The following is a 23,772-nucleotide window of genomic DNA, read 5'->3' as shown; positions in this document are numbered from 1 at the left end:
TCTAAAGTTGTCAGGAAAAAAATGGTAGGGGTCTGGCATTCGGGGATCTAAAAATTATTTGAAATGAATGAGTTGCTGTAGGGAAAAGTGACATTTCTGCTGCTCTGTAGTCTGAGTGCAGATGTGACCCCTTTAATGCAAAGAGAAGTTTTCAAGCACTCTCAGATATTATCACAGGATCTGCAGGTCACTGGTGCTACTGTTGGTGTCTAAGTTTCAGAAAGAGGCTGCACAAATTGGATGGTAGCTGCACCAGAAAAAAATGCTTTTATTGTCTGAAAATAATATTAAGTTTGCTATTGAACATACAGGCTAAGACTGCTTACAATAATGTTGTCTAGACATAATAAAATATATACTTTTGTGGTTACAATAACAGAGGATCTGTTGGGCACGGACAAAAATCAGCTTTTCCAGGGAAGATGTTTGTGAAGCATGATGGAGGAATTGTTGGTTTGGGGTTACTTTGTTGTGAGTAATGTGTAGATTGCAGTCACTTTGATTCAGTTTCACATCAAAGAGCTTTCAGATCTTTTGAGCCTATCTGTCTGAAAGTTTAAGGTGAAGAGGAAGTGGACTTTTTATCAGCATTATAATCCTAAGCACTGTAGCAAATCCACCATCAAATGGTTGAAAAAAAGGACAAATGGAGAGTGATGGAATGGCTTATAACGGTCAAAGCCAAGATTTAGATCCCAGTGAAATTTTGTGGGATGTTTGTGTATCTGACTGCTTTCAGTCGTGAGAAGTAAGAGAAGGAATTCTGCTTGGAAAAGAGGCCAAACATTACAGTGATCTGAAGTCAGAGACTGGTGGACAGTTATGCAAAATTCCTACAGGTTTTTTTTCCTGCAATTCAGGGACAACATAAGCTTTATATTGCATTAAAAAAAGAAAAAAGCCGAGTTACTTTGGCTTCTTTCGATATATGACTATAACTCTTTAAATACTGTCACCTCACAACGGGCTTGAGGCACAGAGACTAAAGCCTGATGTGGATATACTTACTTAGAAAAGTTTCCCTTTGTTAGTGGGTTTGTCAAATTTCAAGGCGAGTTACATAGCTTTTGAAAATTTCCCTGCAGGGATACACACTTGACGATATGCTTTAGAGCACCGCGTCAAGTACGTGACTCGGGCGGCAGTACTAGCCTTCCAAAGGCTCCAATTTGTACCACTGGATGTCTTTGGAAATTGTGAAAACTGCAGTGAAATAATTACATTTTAAATAAAATACACTGCTTTTCATTTTACTTTGTCAGCTTTACTACACACAAGTAAAGAAAGTCCACATGTTAAAGTTTTGTGCTCTTCAAAGCAATCTTGTATACGGAATGAGAACAGAAAAAATAACATGTTTTTTTGAAATCGCAATTATTTTTAATGAAGATTTCTCAAATTGTTCATCTGTTAAATGAATCATCTACCGTCTGGAAAATATCAAGGGGAATTGAGTAAGTGGTGTCTTTCTCTGATGCTTATGCTTTCTTAAGTACTTCTTGACAGCTAAAGAATGGAAACAGTTTAGATGGGTGTTGTTTTATGCAGAGGTTTTACTGGTCTGGCCCACCTGAGATCAAACTGGGCTGTATGGTATGGCCCATGACATAAAGTAAGTTTGACAACCCCACTGTGGACACACTGCAGGGTACACAGACAAACTAACATAAGACTATTTTTGTGTGTGCCTTTCAAGTTGTATTCTATAACATATGTGCAACCCTGTTACTGAAACCTATTCAGTGTGAAAAATAAAAAGACAAAACAGGGAATGACTTGACAATAAAAACATTATAAAAAAAAATAAGTGACATGATTTAGGCGATTACTAACACCATGTATAGTATAAAGGTCAGACCTCTATGACATATTTTGTATTTTTCCAATGTTTTCTTATAAGATTGAGCATGTCACTCTAACAATTACACTACATTTACTACATTTATATTCCATTTCCACTGCCAACTAACAGTGACTTGCAACACTGTACATAAAAGAAATTTATAGAAAAAAAAACATTACAAACATATAAATATTATTAAACAACATGTCATTTTTCCTGAGTATTTATTTGTCACACCTTGAAAAGTTAAGGTAGATTTTGAAAGTTGCTTAAATTAATCTAAATTAATTATTATTGTAATGTATTGAAACTGAATGGATATTCAGTATGACAGTAACATGGTTGCGCAAGGCATACATAAATTACATAATGAGCATTTTATATTTTTTCTTTTGAAACTGGTTTAATAGTAATTATATTTGAAGCTCATATACAAGCTCACATACGGTTTTCCTTTTTACTCGTTTTTCTCCATTTGTCCTCGTCGGCCGCCGTAGGGTGTCGTGGCGTTTGTGTTGTGAGCAGACGTGCTACAGTTACCGGATCAATCAGAAGTCGAACTTCCTTCTTATTTAGTCTTTTAACATAAACCATTGGGCAGTGTTAGCTTCGGTCGGGTCAAAATGAGGCGCGCCGGACTGGGTAAGAAACAAACAATTAAACCAAAGCTTCTCTTTTCTCATACGTAGCATTTGTTGCTAACTAGCTAACTAAAGCTAGCTGGTGTTAACAAATGTTTGTTGTTTGGTACTCTGAGTACTCTGTTGTTCATGAACGCTTTATTAATGCTTAATGTATTTTAATACAGGTGAAGGAGGCTCTGGGAACTATGTGGCCAGTGGATATAGTGTATACGAGGAAGAAAATGAACACCTACAGGAGGGACTCAGGGCTAAAGTCAATGCTTTAAAAAGTGTAAGTAACTGCTGATTACGAGCGTTTTGTTGTTATGTTTAACAGTTAGTAATTATATCAGCAAAGAGTTTAATATAAATGACTCGACGGTTTCTGTATGTACTCAAAATGTAACCTAATTTCTTCAATTACTGTGTTTTACAAGTCACGTAATCATAATAAATTGATTTTTACAGCTCTCCATTGACATTGGCACAGAAGTCAAATACCAGAACAAAATGCTGGACGATATGGTGAGTTTTACTTTGGAGTACGCTGGACCACTTGCTGCTACAGCAAGAAAAAGAAGCAACATTTAGTGTTGTCTGAGGTTGGCAGGGAGCTATTTTTGCCTGCTTTATGTGTTGTTTTATGTTGTGGTTTGACTTATTGGTGAGAAGTCACTAAGAAACCCCCCAAAACTAAAGAATTTGAGTAAATGATTCAGATACCATCACTGTAAACTTCAGAAATGTCTCCTAGCACTTGAATATTGTTCTCTGCTGGACTTCTGTAATCATGTAATCAGGGTGGCTGTAGCTCAGGAGGTGGAGCAGGTCATCTACTAATCAGAAGGTTGGTGGCTTGATCCCTGGCTCCCCCTGGTCTGCATGCCAAATATCCTTGGACAAGATATTAAACCCAAGTTAATGCATCATTCTGACCCATCCATTGGAGTATGAATGTTTGTGAATGTTGGTTCGTAAGCACTTGAAATCATAGAAGAAAGTGCTTGTGTGAATGGGTGGATTTTGCATATTGTATTTAGTGCGTTGAATACTCAAGAACAGTAGAAAGGTGCTACTTAAGAATCAGTCTATTTACCATTTACCACTTTTCTTCTCTGCTTCTCACTTTAGGACACAGACTTTGACTCCACGGGCGGCCTGCTTGGTGCCACCATTGGCAGAGTCAAGAAGCTGTCCCGGGGCAGTCAGACCAAAGTGCTGTGCTACATGCTGCTCTTCTGCTTTTTCGTCTTCTTTGTCCTGTACTGGTTTATCAGGTTGAGGTGATAAGAGGATCTTATTGGACTTTGCTCTTCAGTTCTTCTCTTCCAGTTTGTGCTTCAATGACACATCTGAACCAGACCAGGATAATAAAGAGAAAAGGCAGGGATGTTTTTTTTTTTTTTAAAGTAATTACACTTTCATATGTGCCACAGTGTCAGGCTTTCAAACAATGACTCGAGAAAAAGTGTAGAAAGGCCTACCAATGCTTTTTAAAGGAGTGCTAAAAAGTAAAAGTGGTTTAGGACAATGTCTGAGAAAATCAATAATCACAGGAAATGTAGTGCATACTGTATGCATAAATGAAACAGACAATATCAGTATTTACGGTGTTTATACTTAATATCTGACCAGTTAACCTGGATTGAGAAGAGCATGATTTATGACTGTAGACGATAACGGCAGTGTCAAGAACTGTAATTCTCAGCAATCAGCTGAGTTCAACTTGAACAAGTTATACAATGATCTGCATGATCTAGTGTATGCGCTTTTAAAGGTGAAAGGACACAGTGCGACAGTAGTGTATGTCATTGTTTCATCTTTATTGTAAAAATATTAATGTAAATAAACAAATTTTATGCTCTGGATTAGCTGGTGTAACTTCATGTTGTTGGATGTGCTGAAATGTCTTCAGCGCGAAAATCTCAAACACAAAACATTCATTTTTATTAAAGAACATTTTTCTTTATTCTAAACAATAATTACACAACTAACAAATTACACAACTAACAAATTACATACAACCAAAACTGTGCATTGTTGCACGCGTGTACAGACAAGGAAGGGGGGGGCTTCATTATTCTGTGTGATTGACCGTATGATGATGTCTTTATGACCACATACAGTATTGTTAACAAGGCAAAATCTCCTCAACTGATCAAAGTGCACAAATCAGAAGTAATTTTCCCACTGGGTTAGCGTTGATTACATCACTTGCCAGGTAGTGTTTCCATGTACTTGCAGATGATTCCCAGCATTACCTCATCAGCTCCTCCACCAATTGACATTAACCTGGAATCCCTGCAGAGAAGGAAAATTTCTTGTTTTCTGTCACAATTACAAACAGGAAGCTGCATGTAAGTCATTTAAATGATCCAGTCACTTTTGGTTACACAATCTGGTTGCATTATTTGCCCTGTCACTAGATGTCAGCATCGTGCAAAACAAAGACTTAGGAATCTGAAACTAAGTGTTACTTGATTAAGCACTAAATAAACTGAACGGGGCCTCAGAAGTTTTCAAACATTCCCTAAAAGTTGCTTCTGTTCATCTGGACGTAGCGTTTTCAGTGGGAGAAATGTTTCGTGACTCATTCAAGTGACTTCTTCAGTCTCCGCTGACTGCACGTTTCCCCAACCTTATAAACAGAACATTTGCATAATGATTTAATATCATTTTTGGGATGTCCTTACCTGGATGAGTGAGCATGCATTGAGAATTTAAGCATTATTAATAAAGTGAAGCCAATCATGTTTGCAATTTTAACATTAATTATTAAGAAATACCATTTAAATCATAAATGATATACATTAACTATCTATTATATTTAAACAAACAATAATATACATTAATCAGAAGGCTTAATTAAAGACCTGCAACAAAACTGAATGCTGATGCCATAGAAATAATATATCCCAGCAAAAGTGCATACAGTAGCTGGTGAGTCATGGATTTGGGTTAGATATAATATTTTTTTTCTATTTTGCACAGAGTAATAACTTGTGGCTACCTGGTTACATTGCATTTTTATCATTTTATTATGACAATAAGGAAATCCAGATTAGTTACGTTAGAGTGAGCGTGTCTCATGCCTCATTTCATCTTACCTGTAAAATCGGCTGACTAGCACATCACTGGTGTAGCCCATCCCTCCCCAGTACTGGAGACAGCTGTCGCCCACTTCTCTGGCAAGGCGTCCCCCCTTTAATTTGGCCATGGATGCCAGCTTGGTGACATCGTTGCCTTTAATATACAGTGCTGCAGAGGGAAAACAAACGATAGCCACGAGCCGGGAAGAGTGTAAAAAATGTCCAGGTGGACAGAATGAAAAGAGGAAAACAGACAATAAAACAAATGTGTTTCAGTTTCAGAATCACATGCGTCTGGCTCTGATTCAATGTTTTGCCCCATTCAGGCCTTTTCCCTGTGCAACTGATCAGTGCCTCCATTGTAGGAACCCTCTAGAGGAACATGTGTGAGCCGCATGATTTCTCCTGTTTCAGCGTCTAAAAAAAAGAATTTGTGTGTCCGTGTGTGCGCTTAAACACCTGCACCAAACAGTCGCAGGGAGCTCTGCTTTCTGGGCAAGCAAATTCTGACTTGAACTATTCCCAGTCTGATGAATTCACTCAAAGCTACTGGAAACTGAGGGGGTTTTAAACTGGGAGACAAATCACAAGAGCTTGGACAGCGACCCCACGGATGCAGACATGCATTCGTCTTATAAAGATGGCCATGTGAAGCACTTGGACTGCATTCTGGCAGAGCTGGGCATGTGCCTTTTCTACAATAATATTAATACCACTGCTGTCCACTAAGCTTCATGCACTCTCAACCTGCTATTATACAAACACAATTCCAAAAAAAGTTGAGAAACTTTTTTGGAATTGGGTTTGTCTGGTTCGTTCCAAGGCGGAGGCACAAATCTCTCGGGGGGTTGCATCAAAAAGGACATCCGGGGTAAAAACCTGCCAAATCAAATATGTGGAGCTCTGGGCTCTGTGGTGAGCAGATGAAAGTAGCTTTCTTTCATTAAAAAAAAGATGGCAGGATCTGACTGTGACATCACACACTTGTCTTTCAGAAATGCATAAAGAAACATTTAAAAAATCAGTTAAGAAAATACAAAACAGAAAATACTACTTAACATATTAAAATTAGAAATAAGCACATTAATAAACAGAATGCAAAATTAAGCTAAAACGCAAATGAATAGGAAAACGTCACATATCTGTGCTTACATTTATTGAAATCTTTAATAATACTGTGATACCTTTAATCATATATTATTATATATCATATTGTTTAAGCACTTCTATAGAAAATGCCATTAATCATATTCTTTCCTGCTGGTAAGTTGATCATTTTCCAGTGGACATCTATGGGGATTCACTCACTCTTGGAGTTGGCTGCTTGAAGCCAAACATAATAAAGCTCCTTTGCACAGTACTTTATGCTTTCAGAGTGCAGTTTCTAAAATCAAATAATAATAAAATGTCATTGTGGTACACTAGTCCAAGGTTTTCTTGTTAGTAATGCAAACATACAGCTGTCACATTTCCTGCGTCTTCCATATATCCTGCTGCTCTGAACCACACTTAGGACTAATTAAAAGTCACCCAGGTGCAGCCTTCATTACTGAGCTAATATTAGCATGTAGCTTTATGTTGTCTATAAAGTGAAACTACCTGTAGCACGGTAGAAGAGAGAGCGGAGCAGCTCGACCTCCGTCTGCAGCTCGGCCAACCTGAAGTGAACCGCCTGGTGATGAAGGACGGGCTGCTTGAAGATCTTCCTCTGCCGTGTGTACTGGATGGTCTCCTGAATGACGTTGTCCATAGTGGTCAAGACTGGAGGTGACACGGGATTATTTTTAACACCGCTGAAATGTGTTATCTATCTTTGGTGAGAGACGCTCTGGTTTGGATCAACCAAGCCAGACAGGCTAACACGAGCGTCAGATCCAGTAAAAACAGCACAAATAGTTTCTTATGCATTCTGGCCAAGACAACATTGATTCAAATCAAAAGCAAACAACTGCTTTACAAATTACTAGAACTATGTGTCCTGAACTCCTCATTTATCTGAAAACTAAGTGTGAAACTGAAATAGTGCATCAACTGTGCAAACTTCCAGTAAAATCCGTAGGAGGCTGATGTGGGGGAAAGATGGGTGAAAGTAAACTTTCGATGACATCATATCCTTGGAGTAATAAGTAAGATAAGCTTCACTGAGTAAAGTCGACTTACTATTGGCCACTGCCCAAAGCCTCTCTTCCTGGAACTGAAGCATCTGATAGGTAAAGCCCATGCCTTCTTGGCCTATAACATTCTTACAGGGCACGTGAACGTCATCGAAAAACACTTCAGCTGTGTCAGATGACCACATACCCAGTTTATCAATCTTTCGGGCGATGTGCATTCCTACGGTGGAACAGACAGGAAACAGAAAGAACGTCAACATGCAATACAATATAAGAAGTTGTTTTAGGGCGCAAAATTAAACAATCTGTGTGCTTTCCAAAAAAAGGTGCAATCGTGAACTTGGAAATGAATCACAGATAGTGGATTTCTGCAGAAAATGTCTTTTGCCATCTAACAAATCGACTAACCCTACCTGGCAAGTTCATGGGTAGACATATGAGTGATTTGTTCTTATGTGGGGGCCCTTCACTGGTGTTGGCGAGGAGACACATCCAGTCAGCCTGGGTACCGTTGGTGGTCCACATCTTTCCCCCATTGATCACATACTCATCACCTTTCCTCACTGCCTTGGTCTTGATACCTGAAAAGTGGTTGCGTGTTCAGAAAACTGGGGTTTAAATGGAAACCTCAGATTAAAAGACTAGACATGGACCCTTAATGGAAATTAAAAATACTGGAGAAGAAGAAGATATAATATTAAACGCACTCGAGACATCAGAGCCAGCTCCAACCTCACTCACTCCAAGGCAGGCCACTTTGTCCCCACTGATGGAGGGAAGGAGGAACTCCTTCTTAAGCTCGTCCGAACCAAACCTGCAAACACAGACACACAATGACTGTGTGACGCCGTCTCTTTGTTTTTCCATCTGTTGTTTTATTTTCTACCAGTATTTTTAGGACAGTGTCAAATGAGAGTTTCGTCAAACTCGTGTAACTGTGGCAGATCGTGTGTTTTAAAAAAACACTGCCATGTTTGAGGCAATTACCGCACCAGTGGGAGTGAGGAGGGAGCTCACACGGTATCACTCCCACTCATCTGCAGCTCTTTTATACTACTTAAACCACATTGCAGGCGAGAGTAGATCCTCTAATTAAGCTCCAGAGACTCTGACTGTCTGTTTCACTGAATTTTTGTCTTGTGTCACCAAGAGCTAAAGTAAAGGGATATCACGTAACAAGCCAAGGTCCTGTATGCTTGGTAACAGTTTGCTTCACACCAAATGGGCGAAACAAAGTATTACCAAGCATATTAATTCACATACAGCTTAGGGAGTGTAACTCTGATCAATGGCTGCTCACTAGAGGTATTTACTAGTTTAATAATAGTAAAAATATAACAAAACTGTTTTACATGTTACATAAAAGAAGGAGCGATTGACTAAAAGAAATCAAAGAAAATAATGCCGTTCACACAGTGAAGTGTTTTCTATCTTTGATCTAAAGATTATTGACAAAAAGACAAGTTACTACGATATTATCCACAGTTTTGACAGGAGTTTTATTTTCTCTGTTCCCATGTGACCATCCTCCCCAATGCAGGGGATTAGTTACAAAAGCAAGCAAAGCATCAACCCAAAGTGTCCAGTGACATGACTCCAAGACAATCGTTGTAAGAATGGATTCAGAGAATGTGACACTAGGTTTGCAGGCTTGTACCTGGCCAGCGCCGGAGTCGTCATGTCAGTTTGTACCCCGATGGCCATGGGGATTCCTCCACAGCGGATGTTGCCCAGCTCCTCTGCCACTGCTGCACTGAAGCTGAAGTCGAGGCCCAAGCCTCCATACTCTGCACAAGACAAAACACATTTAACGCTTCAGCGCATCGTGTGTATTCATGAGTATCACTATTTTAGTCATTTAAACTTAAGAAAAACAAATGTGGATCCTTACTGCAAAGCACAAAGAGGCAGAAAGAATGGCTTACAAATCCTTTCCAGTGTCACTTCCATCTATCCTCTATCTCTAAAATCACCACGCTCACACATGCACGCGCAATATACGCCGGTATACATACATAACATTGTGATCTGTTGGCACTGGAGCATGCACTCAGATTAATTATAGGGTGTTATCTGTAATTATGTGTAAAAAGCACTGCTGGGGGATCAGTAGTCAGCTCATGTGTTCTACTACCATCTCTAATCGGATCTTGATCTCTTCAACGACCCATTTGCAAAAAAGAAGTAAAGAAACCAAAAACTGATGTCTATTTTCTTCCATTATGGCAGTGGGGATATTTGCAAAGAGCAAAGGTCCGTAATGGAGCTGAATGCTGTATAATAAACGTGTTTAAAACACACATTTATGTCAGTTGTCCTCACCAAGACCCATCCCTTATCTTTATTTTGCCTTTTATCATCAATTAAAATGAAGCACCTGGTGTTATATTACATATTTAATGCGAAAGGAGAAATTTCTATCTGTTACTCATGGAAGCAGGAAGCTGATGTACCCGCATTTATAATGAATTTTCTCTCAGCTTGGTTTGGCAAACAAATCCAGTCAAAAGAAAAAACACAATGAAGATAAACTGTCATTCTGCAGTACAAAAATATATATAAATAATTTTAAAAATCCCTCAATTATCAAGCTGGTCAAGCAGATTTAACCTGACAGTTATTCGTTTAGGACAAATGTCCTGATGATAATGACCAGGCAGTCAAATGTAAGAAGACTAAGCATTTGTGAATGTTCGGTGCTGTTTTCTCATTACTAAATACAGCACAGCAGCCGCTGAATGATGGATACCAGCACTGACTGACAATGAATAATTATGAGTGGATTTACCACACAGAGGCTGGCAACTCAAGCAAAGTGGTTTCATATCACCTGCCAGACTAGTTGGGGAAAAATGGAAAGCGCAGTCTCTCAGAACATCGAAGACGGACAGCGAATAACAGAAAGAGTCAAATAAATTGGGACAGAGAAAAGGGAAAATATATAGGGACAAGCAAACAAGGGAGTGGGGGAGCCAAAAATAAGAGGAAACAGGTGCAGCTGTGCAGAGATAAGTCCCTGAGCCCTGGAAACCCTGCAGCGGTTAATGTGAACGAAGGGAAGCACCGAGGTTTATCCCACTTTAAACAAAACAGCAGGCTGTCTGGTTGAACAAGCAAGCAGAAGAAAAACAAAGCAAAATCCTGTCACAAATGTCAAACCTATACACGTATGTCTGCTCAGGGAAGCAGATGTTCCTCGCTATAGGCTCCCATAGGGTGGAGCGCCACGTGAAGGAGAAACACAAGGATGAAGAATCTGGGAATTGAAGGTGCAGCACAGAGACACTGCAGCGATGATGGGTGTAACATACTGTTATTTCTTTTATTTCTCTGAACTTAATATCGATATGAGGAACCCGATAATAAAACAGATCACTTCTCCCTGGATAGGAAAGATGAATCACCATCATAAGCCCTTCTGCAATACTGTCCTCTAATAACTATTACAATGGACTCAGGTGCCACTGTGCTGCTTTGTCGACTCACGTACGCGTGCATCATTATCGTCCTCATTACAGTGTGACGTCATATTAAAACCACTGTGCTAATGTTTCTGGACAGAAAAACCTTCTTTAAGGTATTCATCAAAGTATAGGCGAAGAGAAAAAGTGAGAGAAAAGTAACACCCTGGACATACGAGTCTCACCGAAAGGTTGCTCCTTTCAAATCCTGCACGAAAAACACTCAGTGAAAGGGGAAAATGCGCGGGCTGCCAGGTTCTATCTGTCAGCCAGGACACAAGGCCATTTCCACTGTACGGTCAGCAGATACCTCTCTGTCAGGGAAAAGGAAAATAGTCAGTGAGCCAAGGGTCATCCTCTTCTTCTTCCTCAACGTGGCTGCCTTGGGAAAACTTCCTGTTCTCGTGTTTTGAAAGGTTAAAATGCCTTTCCTTGTGCAGGGAGAAAGAGCAGAAAGTAAGTCTTCTGACTGCACACGGGGGGATTTTCTTTATGGCTTTTATTGATTCCTATTTTTAAAAAAACTGAGAATATGAGATTCAAGCCCTGCCTTAGATCTATTTAGTCAACAGTGTGTAATGCTTCTTAAATGTTAAGCTACCACTGTCACTACTGCATTTAAATAATATTCTTTAATTCCTATTTTGGGCTTCCTGTTAGAGTGATATGACATTTTCCTGCACAGCCCTTTAAATCCTACAGTTTGTAATGTCAACACCAACTGCGGAAAACTAAATAAAATGGTGTCTGAACGTTTCAACAGTTCATGCAAATCTTTTAGTGACTGCTTTATATTTACTATGCATAAGATGCCTTTCAGTTGTTTGCTGTGCAGAGTTTTGTTCCTGTGCATTGAGGAACAAGCGGCACGATCGCAACACGCTTTCACATTTTTACTACAAATATATGTTTTTGCAATGACTGACTCTTTACTATGTACTTCTGAAGAGTTTTATTGCGCTATATTTAGCTTAAGCGCATTTCTCATCAAGGGCAAACACGTCTCTCTTTCACTTGATGAATAACATCTAAATTAAACAGACTCCTAAATCCCTTTTTCCCCATTCCTGTAATCCAAGCGTCGGAATCAATTAACACAATACAGAACTGTGTGAGAGTCTGCTTCATTAGTCGGCAGCGCGGTACACATAAACAGCTTATTGTAGTTTTTCTGACAGCATGCATTTTCACAGAGTGGAATCGTTGATCTTTTTTCCGTTATTATTAAAAGATATTCAGCAAGACGAATGAGTAAAGGTGTAAAATACATTGTTTGTGCAGAAAACAGATGTCAGCCATGTTTCCTGGGGGATTTTAAAGAGATGCAAACTCCACAGACTGAAAACAATTATATGATACGTCACGATGTCTGTGCAAATGAGGAGCTAATACCCCGTACATGACACAAAAGCAGAAAATCATTGCGTTGTGGTGACAGTGTGCGTAGTTAAGCATGCTTTTTCAGTTTTAATCATTTCTGAATTTAATTAACTCTCTGCAGCACCTCGAGGAGTCATGAAGCAGTCACTGTGGTAAGACAAACTGGGCAGGAGTATCCTTTTCTCTTTATTGCAGGAGAAAGCAATATGATTGATGTTAGCACCACTCCGACTATATGCTGCACAGCAAGAATACATTTTCGACCATGTCAGTTTGATTCCCTTAACAACTGTCATTTAATGACTGTTGCTGACTCTGTGTTTTCAAATGGCATCTCTTAAGCATGTTTCTTGCACCATACGTGATTGCCGTTAATCTACAACCTGATCATACTGTGTGTCTTCTCACTGCGAGGATTCTCCGCTCTAATCTTGTCAACTAATGCTTAATGCTTGTGTAGTCAGCACATTTTAATTCCCTCACCCTCCCTTCTCTCTGACCTACAGGCTTGTGGTGCGAACGTCTCACTGTCCAACAATGTTGCTCACGTGCTTTTCTTCTATTCGCCGTCAAATGTCAGAAAACGAACGAGATCTCGAATATGCCAAAAAAGACGAGAAGTGGCTAATTAATTTAGAGAAACTGACCTTATACTGTGGGAGTAATGCAAAAAAACTAGACATAAAACATCTGCTTTTGATTATCAAACACTTCCCATAAATCTCGTTTCATATTCATAATGGATTACACATAGAACCGCACATATTTCGTGGTCCTGTACTGTAAATTTCTCACTGCCTCCCACCATCTCAGCGATGAGCCAGCTGGATATACATCTGGAAAAAAGGATAGTCAGTTTCAGACAGCTGTAGTGGGATGCCGCTGTGACACCAGCACCCATCATCACAGTGGGAACATTTGTAAGCCCGACTCATAATGAATGGCTGTCAGAAGCAGAGAAAAGCAAACGGAACATGAATTCAGCTGTGAAAGAGATGTGCTGCATGTTTGCTGAAGCAGAAATGGTCAAAATGGGCGGTTTCGAACGCGCTGTGGGATATGTTAGCTATGTTACAAATTCATCATGGGGTTTTTGCAATGGCAAGATAAACAGCTTGACCAAGCAGCATTTATCATGTAGACTGAGGCCTGGATGATTAATCAGTCTTCACGTCTGCATGGATTACCAACGGGAAAGAGCAAGAAATATAAATGGACAAAAGTCTGTGTCGCGACATGCCCTCTAATACTGCCAAAGTCATTCTCGTGTAATAGATACACATATTGCAAACATAAGCCGAGCACCGATTGCCTTTATACTTTTAAGGTCAATATAAAGAAAATAGGAAGCAAGTAAAAACCACGCCAGTTTTTTTTTTTTGTTAGCACTTTGCGTGCTTAGAGAAAGTCATTCTTTCATCTTTTTATTATTATTCATTTCCTAAAAATACCCTTGTGTGTAAGACACAACAAAAAAGCAAAATGCTGCACTAAATTTGGCACCTTCGTGCGACGGCTATTATAGCTTAGATCTCGCCGTAGAAAACAAGCTTCCTCCAAAATAAAGGCTTCTGAGGCTTTTGATGAAACAAAGCCTTTCCTTATCCCTCTCCTCCTAACAATGCATGAACCCCACCAGATAATTAAACTCGTCGTTTTTCAAAATCACAGGTGTTGGAACCCATCCCAGCATACACTGCAAGTCTCTAAGAGATCTAACAACAATGCAGATGGTTTCATTTCACTCATGTGCCATTCCATGCCAAACCTCACAAAAAACACGAGTGAGGACTGGACACTATCCTGGAAACTGATATTAGAAGGGCTTACTGCATTACCCGAAAGATAATATTAGGTGTCTTACCAACTGGTTTGTTGACTCCTAGAAATCCTGCATTTCCTAAGATCTTGAAGAGCTTGTGGGCTGGAAACTTCCCTTCTGCTTCCCATTGATCGACGTAAGGGTTGATCTCCTGGTCGATGAGCTACGGCACAAACACCACAGAAGAGAGGTATCATGTTGTATCTGCATTTCTACTTTACAGTGCACATGAAATCTTTATAGCTGTTTCTTGTGAATTTTAAGCATTTGTGTGCATTAATTTCTTTCTTTTTCTTGTTGTTGTAACCATCATGTGATTCTAACAACAGCTGACAGCCCTGCTCTTTTGTCTCCTGTGTCATAAGACCTAAAGGACATGAGAGTGGGAAAGCAATTAAAATGATTTTTATATATAGTCGGCTTCCTGCTGTGTAGTGCACATATATTCTAAAGTCTACGTAACCTACTTCAAGCAGACAGAAAAAGAAGGTATCACATATCAATGAATAGAAAAAGTATTATATGGTCTGCCCACAATCATGATGAATATGGCGACAGCATGAAAGGCATGCTATTCTCAACATGTATATGCTACCAGTGCACGCTTGCGTTTCGAGGGCTTATGCTGAGCACTTTTGTACTGATGCAGCTGGAAGCTAATATTGTGCAGCTCTTTAGTATGCATTGCATGCCAATATTTTAATGACTCAAGTGTTCTCCCCCATCGTTTTGTTCTTGGCACTGCAGGAAAAACCTCCAAAGTAATATTTAGATCAGCATGAAAAACGAAATCTCAGTGCTGAAACCCATACCAATGGCATTCTTTTTGGGTTAGCAGCCACTCCATGTACTCAGCCACAAAGCCCGAGATACAGCTGCCTTAAAATGAAGGATGACTGTGGCATGTTTTATGATTTTAGAGTGGAACAAAAAAGCTGTAAAGCTTGTATCTGTGGTCAAGGGACAACTTTCATAATCTAAGAGGTAAAATGATGACTTGTTGAGGTACATGCTAACATATCATATATATATACACATACACACACACACACACACACAAAAGTGAGCCTAGCTTCATGCTATTTTTTAAACTAAACTAAAGAATGATTTATATGCGAAGAACAAATGTTTTGTGGTCATCTTGAAACTCAAATTTACATAATATCCATCAACACTGAGAGCAGCTTTTGTCTTCTGAATCCAAATGAAAGCTGCAGTGTCCTCTAACAGTGTTTTCTGAGTCATCAAAGTGTCTGTAGTGAGTATAGAGAAGGTTGCAACCTGGTTTTTCAAGCAGACTGTGAAATCATTGAACTCTGGTGCCATGATTCCTTTCAAGCACCTGGAAGTGGTCCCCAGATGGTGAAGCACCAATGAACTCAAATGTTTCCCAGAGAATAGCTACATCCATAGTGTGGGTTACAGTTCATCTGGTACCGTGTTTGTCAGTTTCTAAAACAATTCTCCCTCACACAGCAGGTCTGACAGAACAACTTCTGCAAAATAACCTCAGCATCAAGTGCTGCCAGGCAAGCAAATCAATTAACATGTAAACACAGAAAACAAAAACTTATGTGGTGTAACTGTACCCGTCCATTTTTTAATGTTTCTAAAAATCCACTGAGGCATCTTCACTTGCTATTTGTTAATAAGCTTTCTTTAATGGGCCATGTTTTCAACAGAGCCATGACTATTTGCTCCTTCACCGTTTCTCTGCTATGTACTGTATGCTCTAAATGGTGGAAAAAGCCAATAAGAAGTAATGATTAAAAAAAAAGACATATTAGGTAGAAATGGGAATACTTAGATTAAAGTCTCGGCCAATAAAACCTAGCTCTGAGAAGTCAAAACTATTGGATTATTTCTTTGTGTTTCTTTGATTAAATGTTCAGTATTAAAGCATTCAGAAGTTGTTTTTTTTTCCAGGATTGGAAAAAGTCACGCACACGGTCATTCTCAGCTGCCAAAACACCCAAACCCAAACCTGCCAACTACTGAACAAGCCAAAAGCAACATTCTGGGTGAGAAATAAAGAAAACATGACCATCATCATTTCACCGTACAGAACAGAAAACAGACAATACCTTTGACACTGATACAGTGCGCATACCTGGGCTGTACTCTTAAAAAAAAGGCTCACTTACTTACTTTTCAACACAAGAACCAACATTTAAAAAAAGGAGGCACTAGTTTTTTTTAACGTTCAGAACCTGCGGAGGGAAAGGGAGTGCCCATCTGTCGCTGGAAAGGGAAACATAAATGTCATCTGGGAGTAACCCAATTCTTACAAAGGTTATTGTGTAGTCCCTTTGCAACATAACAGAAGAATTTCACATCACTGACCTGACATGTAGTTAGGTCAGGTCAGAAACATTGCAACAAAGTCTTACTAAATGTCCAGTTTGGAGAAAAAGTCTTGAAAGGGTCTAAAGTCAATGGAAGTTAAAAAAAAAAAACGAGGTGAAGGCGCATGAAAATCCCTGACTTATTATTAAATGGGAACAAAAATAATAATAACAGATGAATCATTCTTGCTTTTGACCTTCTGAAGGGGTATTTTTTCTTCTTGCGCCTTGACATACATCATAATTGACAGTCATACAATTAAGGCTGCCACAAACGATTTTTTTGATAGTCGACTAGTCACCAATTATTTTTGCAATTAGTTGACTAATCAGATCATGCATCCATTGGACGTAAAACTACAGCTTATTGCACCAGCATGCACCTGCTCTTATATAACCATCATTAGCTTACAGCTTGAAGTGTTTAAGGTATGTGCTAACAAAAAATAAAGACAAGATGATAGTTTATTAAATCTTAATGAAATTTGCAGATTGTTTCGATGAAGTTTAATAAACTCCTTGCTATCTAAAATATAACAGGACACCGGAGTATATTCTTGAGCATCTCACATTTCTGATAATCAATTGTCTGCTTGATGTTTATTCAGCTGTGTAAAAACTGTAACTTTAATATCAGCCAAACCGATTTACTCAGGTACAAATAAAATACTAAAAAAAAGCCAAACAATAACATTTTTAAGTTATCTAAGTGACTTATATATGTTTAACCTGAGTAGCGAAAGACGACGGTGGGCTTGAAAAACGATTTGCCGGGTGTCCGGTGTTCTCACGGGCTCTAGTGAGCCTTGCCCCCGGCTAGCTATCGAGCTAGTGAGTAACAGACATCTCTGAAAACGTCGGAGCGCTTTTGAAAATATGTGGTGTCTTGATAAACTGAGCAGATATTTGAGCTTTACACAGTTACATTCTCGCCTGAAAATATGTTAAACTTTATTTTGCGACCCAAAAAGAATAATAAGAGTAATATTAAAACTAATATTAAAGCCGCCATTGTTGACAACTGCGCTGGGCCGCGATATGAATTCTGGGACACAGCTTCTTCTTCTTCGGGATTTAATGGCAGCTGGCATCCTTGTACATGCAGTGCTGCCATCTTCTGTTTCAGTCCGTTATTACACTCTTAAATACTACTACTCATTCCTGCGTCTTTTGGGATCTTACAAAGCTTCAAATGAGGCGTTGACTATTTACCCTGGAGAACCCATGGGGTCAGATCCGACCCCATTGGTTTACTAGGGAAACCATGGGGTCAAATTTGACCCCATGGGTTCTCCAGGGTTAAATCAGTCGTCGACGATTTTAACAGTCGACTAATTGTGGCAGCCCTACATACAATGCAGCCCATATCAAAAAAATCATTGTATTTAGATAATACTGTTATTGTTGATCATAATGAATTCAAAACTTATCAATACATCCACCAAATTAATTTGATTAAGTGCGACAAAAACCTTGAAGCCTATGAGCAATCTGTCTATCTGCTGTTTAATTAATATTCAGAGTGCAAAATGTAAAATTATACCAACAGACCTGCAAAACATCAAATATATTAATAACAGGCTACGTTCCACGGGCTTTTAAGGTAACTGTAAGTAAACAACATTTTCTTCAACCAGCTTTATCAGCTAATTATAATGCCATTTCTATCCTTCATTTTTTTTCAAATGCTTATTATTATTATTATTATTAGAAGACATTGAATATATATTCATTGCTATGCAGATGACACTCTATATTTGACTCTATATGAAGCCAGATGACACAAATCAAATCCAAATTCCAAATTCAGACAAAAAAGGGTTTTTATAATGGGTCCTAAAGTCTTAGAAACATGGTGACTAACCTGATACTAACTCTCGATGACATCACCTTGGCCTCCAGAAGAACTTTAAGAAATTAGTCATTTTTTCACCAGGATATGTCTGTCAGAGCACATGTTAAACAAATATGAAGGACTTGCCTTCTTTTATTAGATCACAGAGACCATATTTCTCCCATACTGACATTCTCATTGGCTCCCTGTTAAATCCAGAATTCAATTTAAAATCTTTCTCCTTACATACAAGGTCCTGAATAAACAGGCCCTATATTAGTGTGCCTTTTGTCCCATCTCTCTCCCAGACGCTGCCCCTCCCTGAGCCTGCCAGGGTTTCTTCCTGTTAAAAGGGTGTTTTTCCTCCACACTTTTGCCATGATCTTGCTTATCTGATTGTTTGAGTTTCTGTTTAATATTGTAGGGTCTTTACCTTACAATATAAAGTATCACTTAGATAGGAAATAAATGTAAAAATTGACCAATTTTACAAGACAAAAATAGAAAATAAAAAAGCCTTACTTCTTACATAAAACAATAAAAGACATTACAGGCCAATCACCTTCATTGTTGTTGTGTAATATTTCAGAAATATTTGTTGACCTGTCAGAAATTCCCGTCTAACGGAGGCTGCATGTGAGTAGTCTCTTCCTAGAAATTTTTGCTAATTTTATCTGTTAAAGCACTTGAACTTCCAGGCACTGAAGATGTAGTCATTCTAATTCTGAAAACTAATTTCCCGGCAAGAATCTAAGATGTAAACGAAGGCAGTCCAATGTGGTCACACCCACTCATATTAAATTAGTTGTGGAAACATTGGCGTTGTGAGCGTCTAACCTTCAGCAGTAACAAAGGGATTTCCTAAAACCCCGTTTGACACCTCTAAACAAAGACAGTACGGCTCTTTTAATAAACTGCTCCCCCTTGAGTTCCCTTTCCAGCACTTCCGACTTATTGTCCTGTATTTCCTTTTAATTTGTATACACCCTTCCCAGTTTTCCCAGTGCTATTTTATTTTTGACCTTCTGGCATCCTTAAAAGGTTTAGTCAGACAACAAACTTCCTTCTATTTACTACAACAGCTTTGCCTTAAATTAGGCTCTTATTGTTATTTTTTCAGACTTTGTTGCCAATGTCACTATAGTAATAGAAATTCTAAATGAGTCAGACTAATTACTAATGCTTCCTATCATTTTTTTAATACCATCATTTGGAGCTACTAATATTTAGGCCCTTAAAAACCCAAAGCTTTGAATGCCAGGAAGCACAAACTGTAACAAAGAGACAAAACCCCCAGAAATCTCTGATAAGGAAGGCCAATACATAATTGTATTGGCATCAAAATGAATCCAAGACACCCCGAGGCCCTTTAAATTATCTCAGTTAAAATGTAAAACCCTCACTTAATATGTCTTTACAACCTACCCTGGGGCGATCGTGGGAGTTCGCCTTGTAATCGGAAGGTTGCCGGTTTGAGCCCCGGCTTGGACAGTCTCGGTCGTTGTGTCCTTGGGCAAGACACTTCACCCGTTGCCTACTGGTGGTGGTCAGAGGGCCCGGTGGCGCCAGTGTCCGGCAGTGCGCCCCAGGGTGGCTGTGGCTACAATGTAGCTTGCCATCACCAGTGTGTGAATGTGTGTGTGAATGGGTGGATGACTGGATATGTAAAGCGCTTTGGGGTCCTTAGGGACTAGTAAAGCGCTATATAAATACAGGCCATTTACCCTTGCTTAAGCAAAGAGCAAAACAGTCCATCTTACCTTCTCTGCCTGGCCTTTTAGACAAATTTAGCAAATAGAAACAAACTAAATCAAATCAACAATCCAAAGTTCAGATCTTCTGTACAACAGAATATTTCAGGGGCTTGTCACTGAAAATATAAAACTGGACTCACAAACAGATTCTCCCCCATCACACAGCTGTGACTGTTAGTTTTCAACAACCTCAATAATAATTCTGAAAATGCCAGTGTTGGGTTTATCTAGGCACAAACCCCGCTGGAACACGAGACCAACTAACTGCACGACAAAACAAGGCGAGACAGAGCTCTTTGTCTTTGTGGCTCGCGAGGTTAGTCAGTCAAAGTTGAGGAAAAGATTCCTTCACCTGAACTCAACCAACTTCAACTGATTCCTTTGGCTATATCACTTTTTATTGTCAGCAAGCAATCATTCTTGAATATGCAATTACAAATACTTTCTTAAGTATTCTTAAGCAACATCAGTGTCTGTATTGTGGGTGTGGGTGTGTTTCCAGCCATACTATACATAGACATGCAAATTTCAATTAACTTAAACTGTATGCAGAAGTAAGCGTCTTGCTAAACTACAAGAACAGGAACCTGCAACAGGTCATGTCTCAAATACATATTTAAAGGTGTGAACTCTCGAACTTTTAAGAAAATGGAACAGTCTGGTTTCAAAAGCTATAATGGAACTATAACGTCGAGACTGCTTCCGCTCATTTCATGGTACACAAGTGCACACAGACTCTTATCAGACCTAATAAGGATAGGATACTTTATCAGCATACAAATGATTAAATATTTCTAAGCATAAATGACAATCTTAAATTATTAATTGTGACAGCCAGCCTCTATATCCAGAGGAAGAACACCAGCTCTGGCTCCTAGATAAGTGATACGCACTATTTGATTCCCAGCCAACTATTTATTTAATACAAACAAAAATGTGGTCTGTTTAGGCTAAAGTACATTGGCCTGATTACCTGTTTAATGTGAAGGCCATGACCCACTCATTACTCCAATCACCATCAGTGTTTATCTAGACACAAAAATAAACCACCAAGAAACCAACTGATATCAGGCATTTGGGGACTTGTCCCCTCAAACAATGGTTTCATTGTGACGCTAAATGTGATTTAAGTCAGAGCACAGTCATAACTGTCCTTCAAAGAGGGCTAATGGTGAAAAACATAGACTTCACCTCTAATATCCTACATAAATAACTTTTAAATGTGCTCTTGCTATTTTATTGTTTTATATTTATCAATGTGCACACCAGCACGCCACACCACAGCTTCTGAATATTCATTTAACAAATAAACATGCACATCAAAACCTTCAGTTTCCTTAAATAGCTCCTTGAATATAACAAATCTGAACGGACACATATAAACATGCTGTGCATGTTGGCGAGAGCATGGTTGACATTAATTAGCAGGATGTGGGAGTGCACGGTAGGTCATGAATCCATACAAGCTGGTGTTGTGCCAAAAAGTAATTTACTGTATATGCCAAAAGTCTTCTGCAAGTATTTAAACTATGGGAAATGAGTTGTTGGCCTATAATTTGTCAAACATATCGTTTGTGAATGATATCAAGTCAATTTGTGCAACAATGAACAACTTCTCGTCACAAGGTAGAAGCTGCAATCACTTTTTTAGCAAAGAGACTTTCATATATCCTTTGCTTATCCAGGTAAAAGCACTCATTGAGATTAATAATGTCTTTTTCAAGAGAGATCTGACCAAGAGGGCAGCAGAAATTGCAAAAAGTACAACATAACATTTCTATAAAGATATTTCAAGTGGCCAAAAAGGACTGTATTGGTTGCACTAGAACATTAAGTAGGTACATTAACGCAATCTCTTGCAAAAGAACGTGGATTATTACAAAAACAGTTATTTCTTTATAACACATATAACCTATTAGTAGTTCCTGTTAACTACAACCTATTTACCAACATGAGCAAAGATATTAGACATTAAAAAAAACACATGGAAACACCGGAAATCACTTTTTGACACAACCCCAGCGGCTGTGTTCGTCACTGTAAACAGAGTAGCCTAGCCAACCTGCCGTTCTGCTCTTCTTCTGCCCTTCAAAACATGCACGCGTGTGCGGTTATTTGCGGACACATAAAATAACACTACTTTCCAAATGTAGCGGTAACGAGCGGGAAAAGCTGGACTTAAACACTGGCGCCTGATTCCTTTGTGTGGGCACGAAGAGCAGACAGGAGACGTCAACACAGCTCAGCGGAGGAGCAAGCTAGCACTGACCTCTCACCTACTTTTACTTTACTGCCCCCCGCGCTGATTTTAGGGTCACGTTAGGGAGAATAACACTGCTGTTGCAACTGTCTCTTCGCTAAAAACATGCTGTGTTTTCGTTATTGTCTCAAAACATCCTGGTGTTAGCAGTCCTGCATACCTTTCTGAGGGACTCCTTTAATGCAAAGTGCTCTTGTGTGTAGATTAAATGGTCGGCCGCAGTCTCTGGGGCACTGGACTTTACTTGTTTAGATGACACTTTCTCAGTCAACGAGCGGACACCACCACCCAGTGAAGTTAACTTGTAAAAATGACGGCTTCTGACCAGCACGTTTAAACGCAGGGCTCCTTCGCGCAGCGCCATCTCTGTTGACAACCATATGTACGTGTGTGCGCATGCGCTGGTAGGAAGTTCTTACTGGATCAAATGGATCAAACCCAGTGAGAAAGTAAAATATTAGCAAAGCTTGACTTCCCACCATTATTGGGGGGAAATTTTGTCATAAAATATATCGTAAATTGGGTACCCTGGTGTGTAAATAATTACTCTATCACCAGCAAGCATTGAAAGTAGCCATGTAAGTTATCTAACGTTGTTACATTGTTACTATCATCAACGTAATAGCAAGATTTACTATCGCTTTTGGCTGTGGGTTTTGTTTTTAAAGTATTTTGAGCCCAAATGCAATTAATTTTTATTTTCATTATGGATTCATTTTACTAATAATTATGCTGTCTGACAGAAAGCGTGTTAAAGCGTTTTGCAGAATAGGAAAGAAATGAAACATATTATGATACTCATTTTATATCCTGGAGGGCTTTATAGCAGAAATAATCTGCAAATTGAAAGCGGCTTTGGAGAAAGTCCTATTTTCCACAGGATTGGTTTTAGATAGACACAACATTTTCTTTTTCTATCAGTGCTGCATAGTCTGCTGTGTTCAGTTCAATTACTTGTATTAATAAAGCCTTAAAACTTTTTGGAGTCTGCCTGAAACTACAGAAAGAATTAAAATAAATTCAATCTACAATGAAATGAGGAGAAAAAAAAAAGAAGAAGGAGAAGACTCGCAAACCCGTCGTACTTTAGGGAATAAGATCTCAAATTTGATGTTCACCATCATTATTGGAACAAAATAATAATGATCACATAAAGACTTGGAGAGAGAAAAACCCTCTGTATGTATGCAAATGAAGTTATGAAGATTTATCTGTTTCTCTACTTTGTCTACAACCCTTTAGAGAAT

At 39.0% G+C, this 23,772-nt stretch overlaps 2 protein-coding genes across 2 annotated transcripts; one reads left to right on the top strand and one right to left on the bottom strand.

Moving 5' to 3' along the window:
• Positions 1-2,319: 2,319 nt before the first annotated feature.
• bet1 (Bet1 golgi vesicular membrane trafficking protein) lies at positions 2,320-3,856 on the top strand. The gene is made up of 4 exons (XM_085148738.1): positions 2,320-2,485; positions 2,652-2,758; positions 2,935-2,991; positions 3,598-3,856. The coding sequence occupies exons 1-4, from the start codon at positions 2,467-2,469 to the stop codon at positions 3,751-3,753; spliced, it is 339 nt and encodes a 112-aa protein (XP_085004864.1). The 5' UTR covers positions 2,320-2,466; the 3' UTR covers positions 3,754-3,856.
• A 414-nt stretch (positions 3,857-4,270) lies between these two features.
• LOC146493440 (putative acyl-CoA dehydrogenase 6) lies at positions 4,271-23,680 on the bottom strand. The gene is made up of 9 exons (XM_085148735.1): positions 22,686-23,680; positions 14,375-14,495; positions 9,327-9,456; positions 8,377-8,483; positions 8,083-8,250; positions 7,716-7,889; positions 7,155-7,316; positions 5,574-5,724; positions 4,271-4,767 (listed from the first exon to the last, which is right to left on the bottom strand). The coding sequence occupies exons 1-9, from the start codon at positions 22,887-22,889 to the stop codon at positions 4,677-4,679; spliced, it is 1,308 nt and encodes a 435-aa protein (XP_085004861.1). The 5' UTR covers positions 22,890-23,680; the 3' UTR covers positions 4,271-4,676.
• Positions 23,681-23,772: the final 92 nt, after the last annotated feature.

The sequence above is a fragment of the Neolamprologus multifasciatus genome, chromosome 22, assembly GCF_963576455.1.
Source record: "Neolamprologus multifasciatus chromosome 22, fNeoMul1.2, whole genome shotgun sequence".
NCBI lineage: Eukaryota > Metazoa > Chordata > Actinopteri > Cichliformes > Cichlidae > Neolamprologus > Neolamprologus multifasciatus.
This window is presented reverse-complemented; position numbering and strand designations above follow the sequence as displayed.